General features: G+C 54.2%; 1 protein-coding gene across 1 annotated transcript; it reads left to right on the plus strand.

Annotated features, from left to right (window-relative positions):
• The first annotated feature begins 46 nt into the window (after nucleotides 1-46).
• CUL7 (cullin 7) lies at nucleotides 47-17228 on the plus strand. The gene is given in 26 exon segments (XM_017878197.1): nucleotides 47-410; nucleotides 1334-1921; nucleotides 2360-2511; nucleotides 2655-3155; nucleotides 3701-3839; nucleotides 3940-4136; nucleotides 4442-4694; nucleotides 5940-6177; nucleotides 6256-6361; nucleotides 7373-7600; nucleotides 7879-7969; nucleotides 8073-8244; nucleotides 8390-8495; nucleotides 8813-8908; nucleotides 9097-9272; nucleotides 9615-9748; nucleotides 11206-11388; nucleotides 11655-11761; nucleotides 11850-12032; nucleotides 13770-13934; nucleotides 14107-14325; nucleotides 14428-14698; nucleotides 15858-16003; nucleotides 16153-16279; nucleotides 16373-16578; nucleotides 16834-17228. Coding segments are annotated over 26 exon segments (5439 nt in total). The 5' UTR covers nucleotides 47-79; the 3' UTR covers nucleotides 17158-17228.
• Nucleotides 17229-17550: the final 322 nt, after the last annotated feature.

Consider the following 17550-nt stretch of genomic DNA (forward strand, 5'->3'; position numbering starts at 1 on the left):
GAGGAAAAGAAAGTACAGGACACTGGGTCTGTCCCCACCTCAATTCCCTTACAGGTAATGGAGCCGGGGATGGAAATAAATGACGTCCAAGGCCTTTTCCAGTTGTGACTGGGAAACGGGGAGGGCACTTCCGCAGGAGGGAGGACAAAAGGAAGAGGAAAGGGCGGTGCAGAGAAGGAGGTGCTGCGTCGCCAAGGTGGCACCCGCGGCTCCTCCCCGGCCCTTTCCCAGGGCCCCTAGCTTTCCGCTGGGTCCGGCGGAAATGAGCCGTGGCTTTTGGCTGGCGGAGCCGCTGGCAGGGACCAGGCTCCACCCTGCCCCAGTGGCTGCCGACCAAGGCGGGTGCCGCTCTGTTCCGCAGAGGCACGCCCCTTACCGTCTCTCCGTCTCGACCCCCTCGCGGGGCCCAGGTGGGGCCCGAGTCGCCGCCAGCATCTTTGCCGCGTCCCTTGCTCTGTGAAGGACAGGCCTCGCGCCAGGACCCCGGTGGACTTCTGAGGTGGCCAGAGCCCCGCCGCGGCCCCTTGCTCCTCCTCCCCTGCCCACTTGCCCATCGAGCCTCGCGCTCACCCAACCTCGGTTCCCCATCCTACCGTGCCTCGGGGTTCTAGTTTATGGGGCCTAATCACCCCTCCCCCACTTTACCGCGCGCCCCTGGCTTCTCGGGTCTCCAACCTCGGTCCCCCAAGCCTCGCGCCCCTCACCTACCTTGTCTGTGCACCCTGCCCTGGGTCTCGCGGCGCCCCCACCAGCCCTTTTGTTCCAGTTGCTCCAGTTGCTCCAGTCAGAGGCACCTCCAACCCACCAGTGCCTCCTCCCAGTCCATCGCGCCTTGCCCTCCCACTCCACCACCAGTTCTCTTAACTCTGTGATCTCGGGACTCTTAACTTGGGTCTCACACTCCCGTGCTCCAGTCCTTAGAGACAGCACCCCTTTCCACACACACTCACGATCTCCCTCCCAAACATACCCCTCTGGGCTTCACATACCCCCAGGGTAGCTGCCTGTTCCAAGGCCTTGGGATTCACTTGTAACTCCAAGGCTGCCCTGCCTGCCCCCACTAGTCTGCCCACTGTTCCAAACCAACCCACTCCAGGCCGCAGGGTCTTGGGGACCTTCCTTTTAGCCCCCAAATTTTGTGTTCTTTCACAACAAAATACGCCAGTGTTCTCTGCTTAGGCCTGCCCCAACTCAGCGTGCAGCATGCAACTCCTGGGCCTGGCAACCCAGCCTGACAGCTGTTGCCATTTGCTTCCCCACCTCCTGGATGTCTTTGATTTTCTGACTTCTCCTTACTCTAGCTTGTCTGTTCTGTTTTCCTTGTGTGCTCCAGGTGCCAGGATGGTGGGGGAACTCCGCTACAGGGAATTCAGGGTGCCCCTGGGGCCTGGCTTGCATGCCTATCCTGATGAGCTGATCCGCCAGCGAGTGGGCCATGATGGGCATCCTGAGTACCAGATCCGTTGGCTCATCCTGCGGCGTTGCGATGAGGGGGACGGGGGCTCTGGCCAAGTGGACTGCAAGGCTGAGCACATCCTGCTGTGGATGTCCAAGGATGAGATCTATGCCAACTGCCACAAGATGCTGGGCGAGGATGGCCAGGTCATCGGGCCCTCCCAGGAGTCTGCAGGGGAGGTTGGGGCCCTGGACAAATCTGTGCTGGAGGAGATGGAAACCGATGTGAAGTCCCTCATTCAGAGAGCCCTTCGGCAGCTGGAGGAGTGTATGGGCACCATCCCTCCTGCTCCTCTACTTCACACTGTCCACGTGCTCAGCGCCTATGCCAGCATTGAGCCCCTCACTGGGGTATTCAAGGACCCAAGGGTCCTGGACTTGCTCATGCACATGTTGAGTAGTCCCGATTATCAGATTCGCTGGAGCGCAGGCCGGATGATACAAGCCCTGTCCTCCCATGATGCTGGTGAGGGGCAGTGTGGGGAGGAAGGGAAAGCAGAAGGGCTGGGTCGGCTCAGGGACTCACAGGACACTGTGGCAGGAGCCTCTGATCTCATCAGTACGTAAATGATTCTGTTGCCCTTCTCTTAGAGTTGGAAGAAAAGGAGGTGGGAATGGGAGTGAGGGTGGGGGTTATCTGCCAAAAGAGGAAAGACTATCTTCAATAACCTCATATTAATTAGTTGCTTTTTATGCAAAGGAAGAATTTACAGTTTAGACTATTGTAGATGGTGTTTATGTGCGTGTATGTATGTGTATAAGTTAGCAAATTTTAGCTTTTGAAGCAAATCAGTTCTTTCCCATTGTGTGGTGGCAAAAGGATTGGATTGAAAGAATAGAGGATCTGAGATTTCTAGGAAGGGTGAGATTAGGGAGAAGTTACCAATTGGGATGTGGGTTACAGGGACCCGGACTCAAATCCTTCTGTCACTGAGCCAACAAGAAGCCATTGAGAAACACCTGGATTTTGACAGCCGCTGTGCTCTGCTAGCACTGTTTGCACAGGCCACGCTCTCTGAACATCCCATGTCTTTCGAGGGCATTCAGCTACCACAGGTAACCTTTGGGGGTGTAAGGTGGGGGGAGCTTGTGAACAAGATCTAGGGACCAGGCCTTTGCACCTATCTACAGAGGATGGTATGGAGAGAGGGTCTTAAACTGGGACAAGGTGGATGTAGGCCAAAGGTTGTATCCCACAGGTCCCAGGAAGGGTGCTCTTCTCCCTGGTGAAGCGGTATTTGCATGTCACCTCGCTCCTGGATCAGCTGAACAACAGTGCTGCGGAGCCAGGAGCCCAGAACACCTCTGCTCCTGAGGAGTTCAGTGGGAAGAGGGGTCAACTGGAGCTGGAGTTCAGTATGGCCATGGGCACCCTGATCTCGGAGCTGGTGCAAGCCATGCGCTGGGACCAGGCCACAGACAGACCAAGGAGCTCAGCACGGTCCCCCGGTTCCATCTTCCAGCCTCAGCTGGCAGATGTGAGCCCAGGGCTCCCCACTGCCCAGGCTCAGCCCTCCTTCAGGAGGTCAAGACGTTTTCGCCCTCGTTCTGAGTTCGCAAGTGGCAATACCTATGCCTTGTATGTGCGGGACACACTGCAGCCGGGGATGCGAGTGCGGATGCTGGATGATTATGAGGAGATCAGTGCTGGGGATGAGGGTGAATTTCGGCAGAGCAACAACGGCGTGCCTCCTGTGCAGGTGAGTGGCATATGATGGTGGGACACTGTTAGGGGTCTATTTGGGGTGGGGCAGAGTTGGGACTTCCATACAGAGGGGCTCCAGCAGGCCACCCAAAGAGAAAGCTTTCTATAGGATTGGGATGGTGAAAAAGAGTCAGTAGTTGAGAGGAGGGCCATTCTGAGAGCTGGAAAAATCTGGGTTTAGGAGGCTGTGAAGTTAAGAAGACTCACACTCAGGAAGAAACTGATATAGCCAGACTCCTCCAAAGGTCAGGGTCAGGGAGATGGAGTGGTAGAGGCCAGAAGGAAGTGTGGGGGCATAAGCCATGAAAGATAGGGTGAGAGGAGAGACAGGCCCATCCCCCAAAGGAGAGGGCATCCTTTGTGTGTGTGTGTGTGTGTGTGTGTGTATTCTCCATATGCTGCTGTTTTGTTATATGAAGGTTTTTCTAAAACCTGGCCAGGTGGTCACCCTGAGGGCTATAAGTCCTCAGTACTGGGCCACAGCCAGTCATTAGTGAGTCCTCCCTTCCCCTTCCCTCTCTTTCTTTCCCTATCCTCCAGGTATTGTGGGAGTTAACAGGCCGCACCTATTGGGTGCACTGGCACATGCTGGAGATCTTGGGCTTTGAGGAAGACATTGAGGACATGGTTGAGGCTGATGAATACCAAGGGGCGGTGGCCAATAGAGTCCTGGGTAGAGGTGAGCTCAGGGAGGAAGCAAGGGTCAGCTCTGAGAAGAGTAACGGTGGTCCTGCTCAGTTGCTAGTGACATCCCTGTGCCCCTCGGCCCATTTCCACAGCCCTGCCCGCCTGGCGCTGGAGGCCCATGACGGAACTCTATGCTGTGCCTTATGTGCTGCCTGAGGATGAGGACACTGAGGAGTGTGAACACCTGACCCTGGCTGAGTGGTGGGAACTCCTCTTCTTCATCAAGAAGCTGGATGGACCTGACCATCAGGAGGTTCTCCAGATCCTCCAGGAGAACCTAGATGGGGAGGTAGAACCAGCCTGGAGGCACTCAGAGGTTGGAGGACTCTATTGCAAGGGCTGGACTGTATAGAGCATTTGAAAGGCTCAGGATGAAAAGTGGAGGTCAGAGAGTGAAAGGGGCTGCAGAGGAGGGGTCTGGAATTTTCAGAGTTGGGAGAGGCTGGTGAGCTGTTTGGGAGGAGCCAGCTGCCAGCCGTGAGAAGATCAGGATGGAGGGTATGTGTGCAGAGAGAGCCCCACCCCTACCAAGTGCTCCCTGGGGCCTCTGTGCCGGCAGGGCTGTCTGCAATGAGAGCTTCTCCTTGATGGCAGATTCTGGATGATGAGATCCTAGCTGAACTGGCCGTGCCCATAGAATTGGCCCAGGACTTGCTGCTGACTCTGCCACAGCGACTCAATGACAGTGCCCTCAGGGACCTGATCAACTGCCGTGTCTACAAGAAGTATGGGCCTGAAGCCCTAGCAGGGCACCCAGCCTACCCATCCCTTCTAGAAGCCCAACAAGATGTCCTCCTGCAAGCTCAGGCCCAGGTTAAGGACTCAGAAGATGCAGCCAAAGTGGAAGGTGGGTGCCAGACATGGCAGCTGAGCCGACACACCTTCAGGGCATTAGCACAGGAGAGATGTCTGTGCTGATTTTTATGCAATCCTTTCTGGAAGTGATGCCACCTTAGAATCTGCAACTTAGAGAGAAGCAACAAATGGAGAAGCGGGCACTATGTTCCCTCAAGAATGAAGGAGGATGTAAAGTTAGAAAATTGCAAGATAATTTTGAAGACTTATAAAAGCCTCCACATTTAGCTTTTTTTCTTGTAGAGAAACATACTGCATGCTTTGGAATAAAGGGAAGTGCTCTCCTGTTTGCAGATGAAGCTACTTTGCTATTTTAAGAATATAAAGGCCAGGTGCGGTGGCTTACACCTGTAATCCCAGGTCTTTGGGAGGCCTAGGTGGGCGGATCATAAGGTCAGGAGATTGAGACCATCCTGCCTAGCATGGTGAAATCTCGTCTCTACTAAAAATACAAAAAAAAAATTAGCCGGGCGTGGTGGTGGGCGCCTGTAGGTTCGTCCGTGTGTGTGGTTGCCGCCTTGTAGTCCTTCAGCTTACTTTGGCGGAGGCTGCAGGCAGGAGATGCTGTGACCCAGGGGCCGGAGCGCTTGCAGTGCAGCTGAGATGCCACCACTGCCTCAGCCTGGGCGACAGAGCGGACTCCATCTCAAAAAAAAAACATGCCGGGCGCGGTGGCTCAAGCCTGCTAATCCCAGCACTTTTGCGGAGGCCAAGACGGGGCGATCACAAGGTCAGGAGATCGAGACCATCCTGGCTAACACGGTGAAACCCCGTCTCTATCTTATAAATTAATTTACATAGATAAATCTATTGTGTTCTCTGGTTGCGATGGTGTGTGCTTTGTGCGGCCTGTGAGTCCAGCCGACTTCGGGTTGATGGTCCCTGAGCTCTAGTGGAATGGCATAGACTCGGTGTGGCGTGAGCTTTCAGTGAGCGGAAGCATCCGGCCACTGCTCACTCCAGCCCATTGTCGCGATCAGAGCCGAGACTCCTGTTTCTCAAGCATTAATAAAAAAAAAAAATAGAAAAAAAAAGAAATATTTATATTAGTTATATTGTCATAAAACAAGGACATTAAGAGATTAGATCCCCAAACCTAACTTTTGCGGGGGGTGGTTAAAAAATTTAAAACATTTTTTAGGAGAAATTAGAGAAAAAGATTGAGAGTTATGAATCTATTTCTGAGCCTTCACATTACTAACAATGGCCAATTCCTGTGACTCTCCTCTTCCTGTAGCAAAAGAACCCCCATCTCAGAGTCCCAACACTCCCCTGCAGCATCTCGTGGAGGATTATGGTCCAGCTGGGAAAATCCTCCTGGATCTAGAGCAAGCCCTCAGCTCGGAGGGGACGCAGGAGAACAAGGTCAAGCCACTCCTGCTGCAGCTGCAGCGGCAGCCCCAGCCCTTCCTGGCACTGATGCAGAGCCTGGACACTCGAGACACTAACAGGGCCCTGCACCTGACTGTGCTGAGGTAAGAGCGTGGTGACAGGTGGGATCTCTGAGGGCAAAGGGGGTCTATGAGGCTGGCTGCACATTTCTCTGCCCCCAGAATCCTGAAGCAGCTGGTAGACTTCCCTGAGGCACTGCTGCTCCCCTGGCACGAGGCCGTGGATGCCTGCATGGCCTGCCTGCGGTCCCCAAACACTGATCGAGAGGTACCCCTGCCTTGCTCTGGGGAGAGGCTGGGGGAGAGGATAAAGGCAGCCACTGGCAAGGCACACCCACTGGGCAAGGCTCAGGAGGGTGTGATAGAGCCTTTGGGCTCTTAGTTTGAGTTTTGCTTTTAAAATTGAATTTTATTTTTTTTAAATAGGTAATACATTCACATGGTTCACAAATCAAAACGCTCTAACAAGGTATACACTGAGAATTCTTGCTCTCACCCAAATCCCTGTTCTCCCAGTGTCCCCCACACACCCCTTACTGGTAATTACTTGTATTAATTTATGTATCATTCCCATGTTCCCTTATGCAAATATAAGCAAACCCAAATGTGTGATCTTGCCACTCTCTTTTTTACACAAAAGGATATGGAGATATTACATAGAACATTAAGAGCATCAATAGCTCCATTTTTGGCTAGTCCTGTGGGAGAAAGGGGGATGAAGGACGCAGAGGGCCCATCACATACCAGAGTCCCCTGCAAGAGCTACAGAGAAGTCCTGGGCACAGAAGGCTTCAGAAGGGCTCAGAGAACTAGGGTCATGGTGACAGTAGGTGTTTGCAGTGTGGCTGTATTTTTGGCTGTTATGTAGAATTTACTTTCTAAGGCAGGCTCATTGGGTATACGCACAAACCCAGTCCCTGTCAGTCCCTTCCCAGCCATCCAGGTGCCTGAACATCTCAAAATACAGCCCTACAACTGTTTTTTGGGACAGTGGGGCCTGGATGAAAGAACCCAGGGATGCTCTCTGCAGTTTTTGTCCATATAATCAGCAGCCTAGAACCCTAGAGTAGCAGGGCATCTTGTGCCCTTTTCCATTTTGGTTTGTTTTCGGTTCTCTAACCACCTGGCTCTTGTGTCTCCCCATCCCTGTCTTTTCACTTCCTCACTCTGCCTTGCTCACTGTAGCACCCCCAGCACCCAGTACACAGTGGGTACCTGCTACTGCAGATGCCCTTGCAGCCCTCGCCCTGTCATTCATCTCCTTTATGTCCCCACCCAGGTGCTCCAGGAACTGATTTTCTTCCTGCACCGCCTGACCTCAGTGAGCAGGGACTATGCCGTGGTGCTGAATCAGCTGGGAGCAAGAGACGCCATCTCCAAGGCCCTGGAAAAGCACCTGGGAAAGCTGGAGCTGGCTCAGGAGCTGCGGGACATGGTGTTCAAGTGTGAGAAGCATGCCCACCTCTACCGCAAACTCATCACCAACATCCTGGGAGGCTGCATCCAGGTCAGGAGGAAGGGGAGCTTGTGGGCTCAGAGCAGCATCAGAATATGAAACCCAAGCAGTGGCGGGTAAGGGCTGTGTTCCCATGGCTGGGAACAACAGGTGACTCTAGTGACCCTGGGACATTTGTTTCCCTGCCCCTCTTCCCCGTCTGGGCCTGCTCTGCTGGTGCTGTAGAGGAAGTCCCACTGCTGCTTGGTCTCTCCTTCATCCATGTTTCCATGTGTCTCTCCGTGTTCCTCCTGCCCCTGTGCCCCTTCTCTCTGATGTTCTGGCTGCAGATGGTGCTGGGCCAGATTGAAGACTACAGACGAACCCACCGGTCCATCAACATCCCTTTCTTTGATGTGTTCCTCAGATACCTATGCCAGGGTTCGTGCCTGTTGCCCTATTGCTCCATCTCCCCACACCTATGTTTGCTTCCCCTCTACCCCCTACCTGGCTGTGACCACCACCCATTCCCACTTACCCCCAGGCTCCAGTGTGGAAGTGAAGGAGGACAAGTGCTGGGAGAAGGTGGAGGTGTCCTCCAACCCGCACCGGGCCAGCAAGCTGACAGACCACAACCCCAAGACCTACTGGGAGTCCAACGGCAGCGCCGGCTCCCACTACATCACCCTGCACATGCACCAGGGCGTCCTCATCAGGTAACGCTCCCACGCATGTGCTTTGCCACACACCTACACTTTCCTGTGACGCCCCTGTGTTTGTTTTTGGGGAAGCACCACCCCCCTGGACTTGGCCATGGGCCCTGTCTGTAAGTTCCAAATGGTTTTTCCTCCCCACTCCCAGGCAACTGACTCTGCTTGTGGCTAGCGAGGACTCAAGCTACATGCCGGCCCGAGTGGTGGTGTGTGGGGGTGATAGCACTAGCTCTCTTCACACGGAACTCAACTCGGTAGGGCCCCAGGGCCATTAGCCATTACCCCACCCCTCACAGGATCTTCCCTCCTGCTTCGATCTGGCCCTATCCTACTTTTTTCTACTCCCACCTGTCTTGAGCCCCACAGAAAGTAGTGTCCTTTATCCCTGTGCTTGTGCCACCAGGCCCCAAACAGTGAGGGTGGACAATGAGGATAGCTTTTTCAGGACCCTACACATCCCAGGGCTGGGGAAGGGAGGGAAACAGTGAGGGGACTGGAGCCTAGAGCCAACTTGGCTCAGCACTCCCATCTGCACGTGTGGAGGTGACAGCCTTCTCTGCCCCCCTGCCAGGTGAATGTGATGCCCTCTGCCAGCCGGGTGATCCTCCTGGAGAACCTGACCCGCTTCTGGCCCATCATCCAGATCCGCATAAAGTGCTGCCAGCAGGTGGGGCTAGGGATGTGGGGTGTGGCCCTGGGTAGGGGGCTCTGAGCCCCATAAACGGGCAGATCTTGAGCCAGAGGACCAGCCTGGGTCTCAAGCAGCTCCGGGTGTGAGGCTCGAGGGCATAGCTGACCCCAGCCCATCCCAAGGAGGGTGTGGGGCGAGTGAAGATAGTCCTGTGTGTGTTTCAGGGTGGCATTGATACACGCATTCGGGGGTTAGAGATCCTAGGCCCCAAGCCTACGTTCTGGCCAGTGTTCCGGGAGCAACTCTGTCGTCACACACGCCTCTTCTACATGGTTCGGGCGCAGGCCTGGAGCCAGGACATGGCAGAGGACCGCAGGAGCCTCCTGCACCTGAGTTCTAGGTGTGTGAGAGTGTGCATGTATACTTGTGTCTGTGGGAAAGGTAAAGCTATTGCAAGTAGCTGGCAGGCAGGGGTCCATGGAAGCTGTGAAATGGAGGTTTAATATGCATGGGGAGGGGGCTGGAGTGTTCTGAGCTGTGGGAGGGGAAAAAGGATAAAGAGAAGAAATTTCTTCAGTGGGCTGGGAATAGGATATACCAGTTAGCACAGGGCAGTTTTGAAGTACCAGGAGGGCCTTCAGTTTGGGTGCTGGGGGTTAACTGGCAGTCTTAGGCAGGGTGGACACTGAGATAACACATACCTCAAGCCTCTGACACCTTCCTCCTCCATTCTCACCCCCAGACTGAACGGGGCCCTGCGCCAGGAGCAGAATTTTGCTGACCGCTTCCTCCCTGACGACGAGGCCGCCCAAGCTCTGGGCAAGACCTGCTGGGAGGCCCTGGTCAGCCCCGTGGTGCAGAACATCACCTCCCCTGGTAACCATCCTGACACCTGGACCCATTACTATCTCAGGGCTTGGCTCCACTAATTAGCTCCTTCTTGCTCTACCCTAGAACCACCTGGATTATGTTCTGGCCCTTTTGGCACCTGCATTTGTAATCCCAGTGCTGTCTTCTCATAGCCCAGGGGCTGCCCCCTTTCCTATGTCTCTCAAGTGTCAGCTGACACCATAAGTACAGAAGGTACCTTGTTCCACTCCCTTGTATCATTCTTTTCATATCTTTTTTTTTTTTTTTGAGACGGAGTTTCGCTCTTGTTACCCAGGCTGGAGTGCAATGGCGCGATCTCAGCTCACCGCAACCTCTGCCTCCCGGGTTCAAGCAATTCTTTTGCCTCAGCCTCCTGAGTAGCTGGGATTACAGGCATGTGCCACCATGCCTGGCTTATTTTATTTTATTTTGTTTTATTTTATTTTATTTTTATTTTTTTGAGACAGAGTTTCGCTCTTATTGCCTAGGCTGGAGTGCAATGGCGCAATCTCGGTTCACTGCAACCTCCACCTCTAGGGTTAAGCAATTCTCCTTCATCGGCCTCCTGAATAGCTGGGACTACAGGCATGGGCCACCACGCCTGGCTAATTTTGTATTTTTAGTAGAGATGGGGTTTCTCCATGTTGGTCAGGCTGGTCTTGAACCCCCAACCTCCGGTGATCCACCCGCCTCAGTCTCACAAAGTGCTGGGATTACAAGCGTGAGCCACCGCATCCGACCCACACCTAGCTAATTTGATATTTTTTAGTAGCGATGGAGTTTCTCCATGTTGTCAGGCTGATCTTGAACTCCTGACCTCAGGTGATCCGCCCACCTCAGCCTCCCAAAGTGCTGGGATTATAGGCATGTGCCACCGCGCCTGGCCTTTTCTATTTTTTTAATGTTTATTATTTTTTATTATTATTAGGTTTTTGAGACGGAGTCTCACTCTGTTGCCCAGGCTAGAGTGCAGTGGTGTGATCTTGGCTCACTGCAAACTCCTCCTCCCAGGTTCATGCCATTCTCCGGCCTCAGCCTCCCAAGTAGCTGGGACTACAGGCACCCGCCACCACACCTGGCTTATTTTTGTATTTTTAGTAGAGACGGGGTTTCACCGTGTTAGCCAGGATGGTCTTGATCTCCTGACCTTGTGATCCGCCCGCGTCGACCTCCCAAAGTGCTGGGATTACAGGCGTGAGCCACTGCACCCAGCCTGTTTATTTATTATTTTTAAAGATGGGGTCCTGCTATGTTGACCAGGCTGGGCTCAAACTCCTGGCCTCAAGCAGTCCTCTCATTTCAACCTCCCAAAGTGCTGGGATTACAGGCATAAACCACCCTACCTGGCTCCTCCCTTGTATCATTTCGTCCAGTTGCTCTATCTCCACACTGCTGTTCAGCCCAACCTCTCCCACTTCCCTGCAGACATGGCTGTGCCTTGGTTTGTTTTTCTCACCCTCTAGATGAGGATGGCATTAGCCCCCTGGGTTGGCTGCTGGAACAGTACCTGGAGTGTCAGGAAGCTGTCTTCAACCCCCAGAACCGCAGCCCGGCTTTCTTCTCACGGGTGCGCCGACTCACTCACCTGCTGGTGCATGTCGAGCCCTGCGAGGCACCCCCTCCTGTGGCGGCCACTCCTCGGCCCAGTGAGTAGTGGGGATTCAGGTGGAGAGTTCTAGTCAGGAGCATTTTCCTGGGCCCCACGTGTACACCACAGGCTTCTGTCCATCCCCATCCTTCCCCTCCCTATGGGCTCAGCCTGTTCATCTTCCAGGTTTGTGTCACCTCCCATCCATGAACATCACTTTGGGTGGCAGCATGTCAGGAAAGGCCTCAGGGCACCCCCTTGGATAGCGACTGGAGTGGAGGGGCTGCCCACTCCTTGCCTCTGCCACTTTCTTGATCTCCACAGAGGGCAGAAACAGAAGCCACGACTGGAGCTCCTTGGCTACCCGGGGCCTTCCAAGCAGCATCATGAGAAACCTGACGCGCTGTTGGCAAGCCGTGGTGGAGAAGCAGGTGGGCAGGAGCAGGCCTAGGGGAGAGAGGGACACCATAATGGTGGCATGTTGGGTTGTGTTTTCATGCTCCTGCCCCTTCCTTCCAGGTGAACAATTTTCTGACCTCATCCTGGAGGGATGATGACTTTGTGCCACGCTACTGTGAGCAATTTAATATTCTGCAGAACTCGAGCTCTGAACTGTTTGGGCCGCGGGCAGCCTTCTTGCTGGCGCTGCAGAAGGGCTGTGCGGGAGCCTTGCTGAAGCTCCCTTTTCTCAAAGCTGCCCATGTAAGCCTCCACCCTTGCCTCATCCTTGGGTGTCTTCCTACAAACTCTTCCTTCCTCGCCTCCTCCAAATGACCCACCCTTCCATTCCCATTCTATGATGAACATATGTTAGTATATAGCCATGTTATAAGAAGTTTAAAAAATTGGCTGGGCGTGGTGGCTCACGCCTGTAATCCCAGCACTTTGGGAGGCCAAGGTGGGTGGATCACGAGGTCAGGAGATCGAGACCCTCCTGGCTAACATGGTGAAACCCCGTCTCTACTAAAAATTTAAAAAATCAGCTGCGTGTGGTGGCACACGCCTGAAGTCCCAGCTACTCAGGAGGGCAAGACAGGAGAATCGCTTGAACCTGGGAGGCGGAGGTTGCAGTGAGCCAAGATCATGCCACTGCACTCCAGCTTGGGTGACAGAGCAAGACTTGGTCTCAAAAAAAAAAAAAAGAAGTTTAAAAAATAAATAGTGGCCGGGTGTGGCAGCTCACACTTGTAATCCTAGCACTTTGGGAGGCTGAGGCAGGCAGATCACCTGAGATCAGGAGTTTGAGGCCAGCCTGGCCAACATGGCCAAACCCCATCTCTACTAAAATTACAAAAATTAGCCAGGCATGGTGGCACATGCCTGTAGTCCCAGCTCCTTGGGAGGCTGAGGCAGGAGAATCATTTGAACCCAGGAGGTGGCGGTTGCAGTTAGGTGAGATTACACCACTGCACTCCAGCTTGGGTGACAGAGCTAGACTCATCTCAAAAACAAAACAAAACGAAAACCAGAATTGATGAACTAAAATGCAAGAAACACCCTGGAAAGCAGGGTAAAGAGCAGCAGGAGCATGAGGCTCCTTGTGTAGCCTCCAGTCCTAGTTTATCAGTAACTAGGCTCAATCTCGGCTCAGCACAACCTCCGCTTCCCGGGTTTCAGCAATTCTTCTGCCTCGGCCTCCCAAGTAGCTGGGATTATAGGCGCAGGCCACCATAAAAATTAGCCTGGCCAATTTTTATGTTTTTAATAGAGACAAGAGTTTCACCACGTTGGTCAGGCTGGTCTCGAACTCCTGACCTCGTGATCTACCCACCTTGGCCTCCCAAAGTGCTGAGATTACAGGCGTGAGCCACCACTCTTTTCCCTTCCCTTTCCCTTCCCTCTTTTTTTCTCTCTCCTTTCTTTTTTTTTTTTTCTCTCCCTCTCTCTCTTTCTTTTCTTTCTTTCCTTCTTTCTTGACAGGGCCTTACTCTCTCCCAGACTGGGGTGCAGTGGTGCAGTCACAGCTCACTGAAGCTTCAACCTCTTGGGCTCAGGTGGTCCTCTCAGCCTCCTGGGTAGCTGGGACCATAGGCATGTGCCACCATGCCCAGCTAATTTTTTTTGTATTTTTAGTAGAAACGAGGTTTTGCCATGTTGCCCAGGCTGGTCTCCAACTCCTGGGCTCAAGCCATCTGCCTGTCTCGGCCTCCCAAAGTACTGGAATTACAGGCGTGAACTGCGCCTGGCCTTATTTTCTCATTTTGAATGATTATTATTAGTTTGAATTTTTAGACACAATGGGAAAAGACACTTTCCATAATTGTTAATATTGCTAATTTGTACAATGGTTAATGATCGTACATAATAGTTGTATGAAAGCATCAACCACCTTAGGAAGCTGCCAGCATTCATATCTACTTTCCAGACCCTCATCCCTCCTCCCCACTCACCTGCTCTGCTTGCTTATTCATGGCTTTCCTGTGCTCTGCCATTGCTCAGGTGAGTGAGCAGTTCGCCCGGCACATTGACCAGCAGATCCAGGGCAGCCGGATCGGTGGAGCCCAGGAAATGGAGAGGCTGGCACAGCTGCAGCAGTGCCTGCAAGCTGTCCTGATTTTCTCCGGCCTGGAGATAGCCACTACCTTTGAGCATTATTACCAGTGAGTGTGGACCTAGGGAGTGGGAGCTGGCGGGAGGCAGGATGATGGTGGAAGAGCCAGCTCATGGGCCTGGAAGTCTGGGATAGAGCCAGGCTGGAGCCTTGGAGTGGGAGGCTGGGCCCCACACCTGGTGCCCCACACTGGAAGCTTGGCCCCGGGCCTGAAATTCACTGTAGGCCCACTACATGGCGGAACGTCCTCCTGGGCGTGGTCTCGAGCATGGCTGGAGGGGCCCGTGCCTGGACAGAATTGGTCGCTTCCCCAACCGCCTCCCCCAGCAGATGTTGCAGAGCCTGAGCACCTCTAAGGAGCTGCAGCGCCAGTTCCACGTCTACCAGCTCCAGCGGCTGGATCAGGAACTCCTAAAGCTGGAGGATACAGAGAAGAAAATACAGGTGAGTGCCTTGGAAGGGATGAGCAAATGAGAGGGTGGGGGAAGACAGGCGTGGAGCAGACTAGAGGAGACCATGGCATCTGGGAACCCTGTGCTCCTTCAGGTAGGCCATGGGGCCAGTGGCAAGGAGTACAAGAGCGAGAAGGAAGAGGGAGCTGGGGCAGCAGCAGCGGTGGATGTGACAGAGGGAGAGGAGGAAGAGGAGGAGAATGAGGACCTCTACTATGAAGGGGCAATGCCAGAAGTGTCTGTGCTTGTCCTGTCCCGACACTGCTGGCCTGTTGCCTCAATCTGCCACACATTGAACCCCAGAACCTGCCTGCCCTCCTACCTGAGGGGCACTTTGAACAGATACTCCAACTTCTACAACAAGAGTGAGTAGCCAGGCAGAGGGGACTGGGGACTGGGGAGAGGGTGGGCTGCTAGGAAAGGACCTGGGGTTGGGGGCAGACCCTGATGTTGGGAGGCTTGATGTGAAAAGAGATGGTCTGTGGCTGGGCACAGGGCTCACGCCTGTAATCCTAACACTTTGGGAGGCCGAGGTGGGTGGATCACTTGAGGTCAGGAGTTTGAGACCAGCCTGGCCAACATGGTGAAACCTCGTCTCTGCTAAAAATACAAAAATTAGCTGGGTGTGGTGGTGCATGCCTGTAGTCCCAGCTACTCGGGAGGCTGAGGCAGGAGAATCACTTCAACCCACAAGCGGAGGTTGCAGTGAGCCAAGATCGTGCCACTACACTCTAGCCTGGGTGACAGTGAGACTCCATCTCAAAAAGAAAAAAAAAGAGTTGGTCTTTTAATTTAAATTTTAATTTTGTTTTATAGATTCAGGGAGAGATAGTCTTTAGGGATAAGAATTCCCTAGGCCATGGGAAAAACAGTGGTTTTGAGAAGAAAGGGCAGGAGCTTGGTGGCTGAGGGTGGCAGGTGCTGTCAGATACCTGATCCCCAGATCATTGTCTTTTCTGTTTTAAAATAAGACCTGGGAATCTCTTTGTGGGTGACGGGGAGGATGGAGGCAGGAGGCACCTGAGGCCACCAGGAAGGGGTGTCTGGCTCCTTCCTGGTCAGTCACCTGTCATCCTAAACTCCCCACTGGGGGCTGATCCCTGAGCTGGCAGCAACACAGGAGGGGGAAGAGCCTCAGACCTGTGGTCAGGGAGCCCCCTAATAGGGGAGACATTGTTTCCTGTCACAATATTCCAGCTTGATAAGAGCCCCAGTCCTTCCTCCCTTCATGGTTTTGTCTCCCTAAAAACACATGGGGCAATCCTCGAAGGCACTGATGAGAACCTGCCTGGCACCAGGCTAGGCATAGGATAGCTCCCAGATACCGGAGGCTCACCATGAAGGCAGGCCCAGAGAAGGCCAAGATCTGGAAGCTCAGACCAGGAGCCCCAGTGTCCATAAATGCTGGGGTCACATGCCCTGTAGAGATCAACAGAGCTTGACCAGCATGCACCCTCCCTCCAACACTAACTCCCTCCTTTCCCCTGCTCTTTGTCTCCCTCCCCCTTCCTGGTACATCACCAGGTCAGAGCCACCCTGCCCTCGAGCGAGGCTCACAGAGGCGACTGCAGTGGACGTGGCTGGGCTGGGCTGAGCTGCAGTTTGGGAACCAGACCCTGCATGTGTCCACCGTGCAGATGTGGCTACTGCTGTATCTCAACGACCTGAAGGTGGTCCAGCCCCGCTGCACCTCTCTCCTGTCTCCCACTTTGTCCCGTGCCTCTCTTCCTGAAACCTTGACTCCCTCTGCTTCTTCCCTCCATCCTCTTCTCTCCACTCCTTGGGGAGGCCCTGAATGTCTCCCATCTGTTCTCTGAAGGCGGTCGCTGTAGAGAGTCTGCTGGCGCTCTCAGGGCTCTCCGCAGACATGCTTAATGAGGCGATTGGGCCCCTCACCTCTTCAAGAGGCCCCCTGGACCTTCATGAGCAAAAGGATATACCAGGAGGTATGCACTTAGGGCCAGAGGGGCCTCTGCTCTGAGGCAGGGCCAGGCTTCTCGTGGGCTCTCCACTGAGTGAGTGATCGGTGTTAATTTCAGGGGTCCTCAAGATTCGAGATGGCAGCAAGGAACCCAGGTCGAGATGGGACATTGTGCGGCTCATCCCACCTCAGACGTACCTGCAAGCTGAGGGTGAAGAGGGCCGGAACTTGGAGAAGAGACGGAATCTTCTGAACTGCCTCATCGTCCGAATCCTCAAGGCCCATGGGGATGAGGGGCTGCACATTGACCAGCTTGTCTGTCTGGTAGGCAGGGGTGGGCACAGTGGGTGATGGATCTTTGCTGGGGTTGGGGGAGCAGTCTACAGAACAAGGTAGGTCCATGTGTGGTGAAGCACGTGGTTCACTATGTAGCCTGTAGGAGTGTGAGGAGTGAAGTCGGGATGCACCTGGTGTCCTTGGGGCATCCTGTCCTAGCAGCCTGTGGTTGGAGTGGAAGCTCAAGCAAGGAGGGGTCAGCTGCCTCTAACCTACCGCTTCTCCCTTCCTCCCCCACACCAGGTGCTGGAGGCTTGGCAGAAGGGCCCATGTCCTCCCAGAGGTTTGGTCAGCAGCCTTGGTAGGGGGTCTGCCTGCAGCAGCACTGACGTCCTCTCCTGCATCCTGCACCTCCTGGGCAAGGGCACGCTGAGACGCCATGATGACCGGCCGCAGGTGCTGTCCTATGCAGTCCCTGTGACAGTCATGGAGCCTCACACCGAGTCCCTGAACCCAGGCTCCTCAGGCCCCAACCCACCCCTCACCTTCCATACCCTGCAGATTCGCTCCCGGGGTGTGCCCTATGCCTCCTGCACTGCCACCCAGAGCTTCTCTACCTTCCGGTAGCCCTGGACTTGGGGTCAGGGGAAGATAGAGCTGGAGCTTTTACAGAAATAAAACCTGAGAGTTTGATTATATGACGTGTGTTTGGCAACTGCTGGAGATTTGAGTGGGGAGGTGGCGGGGGCTTTCCCAGCTGGTGAGGAAGGAGCCTTTGGCACTGAGTCTATTGCATGATATGCCAAGGGTCTTGTTAGGGTGAGGATGGTAGACTGGGAGAAAGGCAGAGGGAGTCAGGTGCGATTTAGCACCCCCTCTAGGCAGAGAGATTGAGGGGACCAGGCAGGATGATGGCACTCAGCCCCTTCTCAGAGGGTGTGTGGTCAGAAGTGCTTTCATCTGGCAGGCTGGAGATCCAAGCCCAACTTGGCCACTCACCAGATGGTTTGTAACTTGGGC

Source organism: Rhinopithecus bieti, unplaced genomic scaffold (assembly GCF_001698545.2).
Source record: "Rhinopithecus bieti isolate Rb0 unplaced genomic scaffold, ASM169854v2 scaffold_9981, whole genome shotgun sequence".
NCBI classification, from domain to species: Eukaryota; Metazoa; Chordata; class Mammalia; order Primates; family Cercopithecidae; genus Rhinopithecus; species Rhinopithecus bieti.